The sequence below is a fragment of the Brassica oleracea genome, chromosome C2 (assembly GCF_000695525.1).
Source record: "Brassica oleracea var. oleracea cultivar TO1000 chromosome C2, BOL, whole genome shotgun sequence".
In the NCBI taxonomy this organism is placed as follows: domain Eukaryota; kingdom Viridiplantae; phylum Streptophyta; class Magnoliopsida; order Brassicales; family Brassicaceae; genus Brassica; species Brassica oleracea.
Window position 1 is genome coordinate 10,285,934 of NC_027749.1, and position 1,262 is coordinate 10,287,195.

Here is a 1,262-nt window from a genome sequence, read left to right on the forward strand (position 1 = left end):
GTTCCACATGGCATAATGAAAGCTCCAACTACACGAGAACCAATTGGAAATCTGGAACAAAAAAGGTTTGAGACATTCAGAATTTGTAATATGAAAAAATATGATTCCAATTAAAATATTTTGAGAAACCTTTGGATGATCTTGTGATCAGTAAAAGGACCATGTTCAACGACTTCACCAGTGATCTCATGACCAATAACACAAGGACTAGAGAATGGTATCTCTCCTTTCATCACATGTAGATCAGAGTGGCATACTCCACAAGCTGCCACATACCAAATTGAAAAATAAAAATCAAAGCTTTTTTTTATTAAATTATTTCAAAACGAATTAAGCCATGAGGATATATGTAATTAATTACCTTTGGTTTTGATGAGAATCTCATTCACTTTTGGTCGGGGAATGTGAAATTCTTCGATTGTTAGAGGCTGATTTGGCTCACGATAGACAGCTCCGCGCATGTATCCGCCGGAGCTCACGTGATACCCAGCGATGGATGACGGAGACAGCGGCGGAGGGAGTTGACGATCATCATCGCCGGAAGCCCCGGTTTGCAAAGATCTAACGGAGGGAGAATGTAGAAGAAGCCGCCATGGGAGAGGGAGTGGGGAGAGACAGAGAGGAAGAGATAGAGAGGAAGAGAGGAAGGCGAAGAGACGGCTTTTCTGGTACCAAATTAAGAGACGCCTCTTTGGTTTATTTGTCTTTTTGATTTTCTTTTAAATTAAATTAAACATAAGATACCCGCTAGATACGGGCGATAATGATGCTCTTATCTTATATTAAAACAAAAGTCACAACTTTGATTCATGTGTGATATTTTTAAAAATGGATTTAATGAATTTATTCCTAAAAAGTCATGTTATATTTAATCTATAATCTTATCATTTAAACTTTGGGCCTACCAGAAATTTATATTGAGCTATCAATAATTGGATTTAAACAATAGATGATCCATTGGATTTATAGATAGTATAAATTAAATATATATAATTTAATTTTGTAACACTATACCTCCATATGTTAATTATTTAAATATTTATCGATGTTAACTTTTAAAATTATAAAAAAAAATTTAAAATAACAAAAATCATATTATCTAACAATGATTAATCTTTACTACCTTAAACCAATGAAAACAAATTTTAAACTATATAGTTTATTTTAAAAATTAAACAAAAACTAAATGTTTAATTTTTTAAAAACTTTATAAATTTGTAAAATATTACAATATTTTTGAATATGACAATAAAACAATATTT

General features: G+C 31.5%; 1 protein-coding gene across 1 annotated transcript in view; it reads right to left on the reverse strand.

The window, feature by feature from the left end:
* LOC106323404 (alcohol dehydrogenase 1B-like) overlaps positions 1-1,262 on the reverse strand; it is a 9,310-nt gene that overhangs the window by 4,634 nt on the left and 3,414 nt on the right. The window contains exons 2-3 of the mRNA XM_013761539.1: positions 362-665; positions 130-265 (exon numbers count right to left, since the gene is read on the reverse strand). Of these exons, the coding sequence (XP_013616993.1) occupies positions 130-265; positions 362-665 (440 nt within the window). The remainder of the gene's footprint in view (positions 1-129; positions 266-361; positions 666-1,262) is intronic.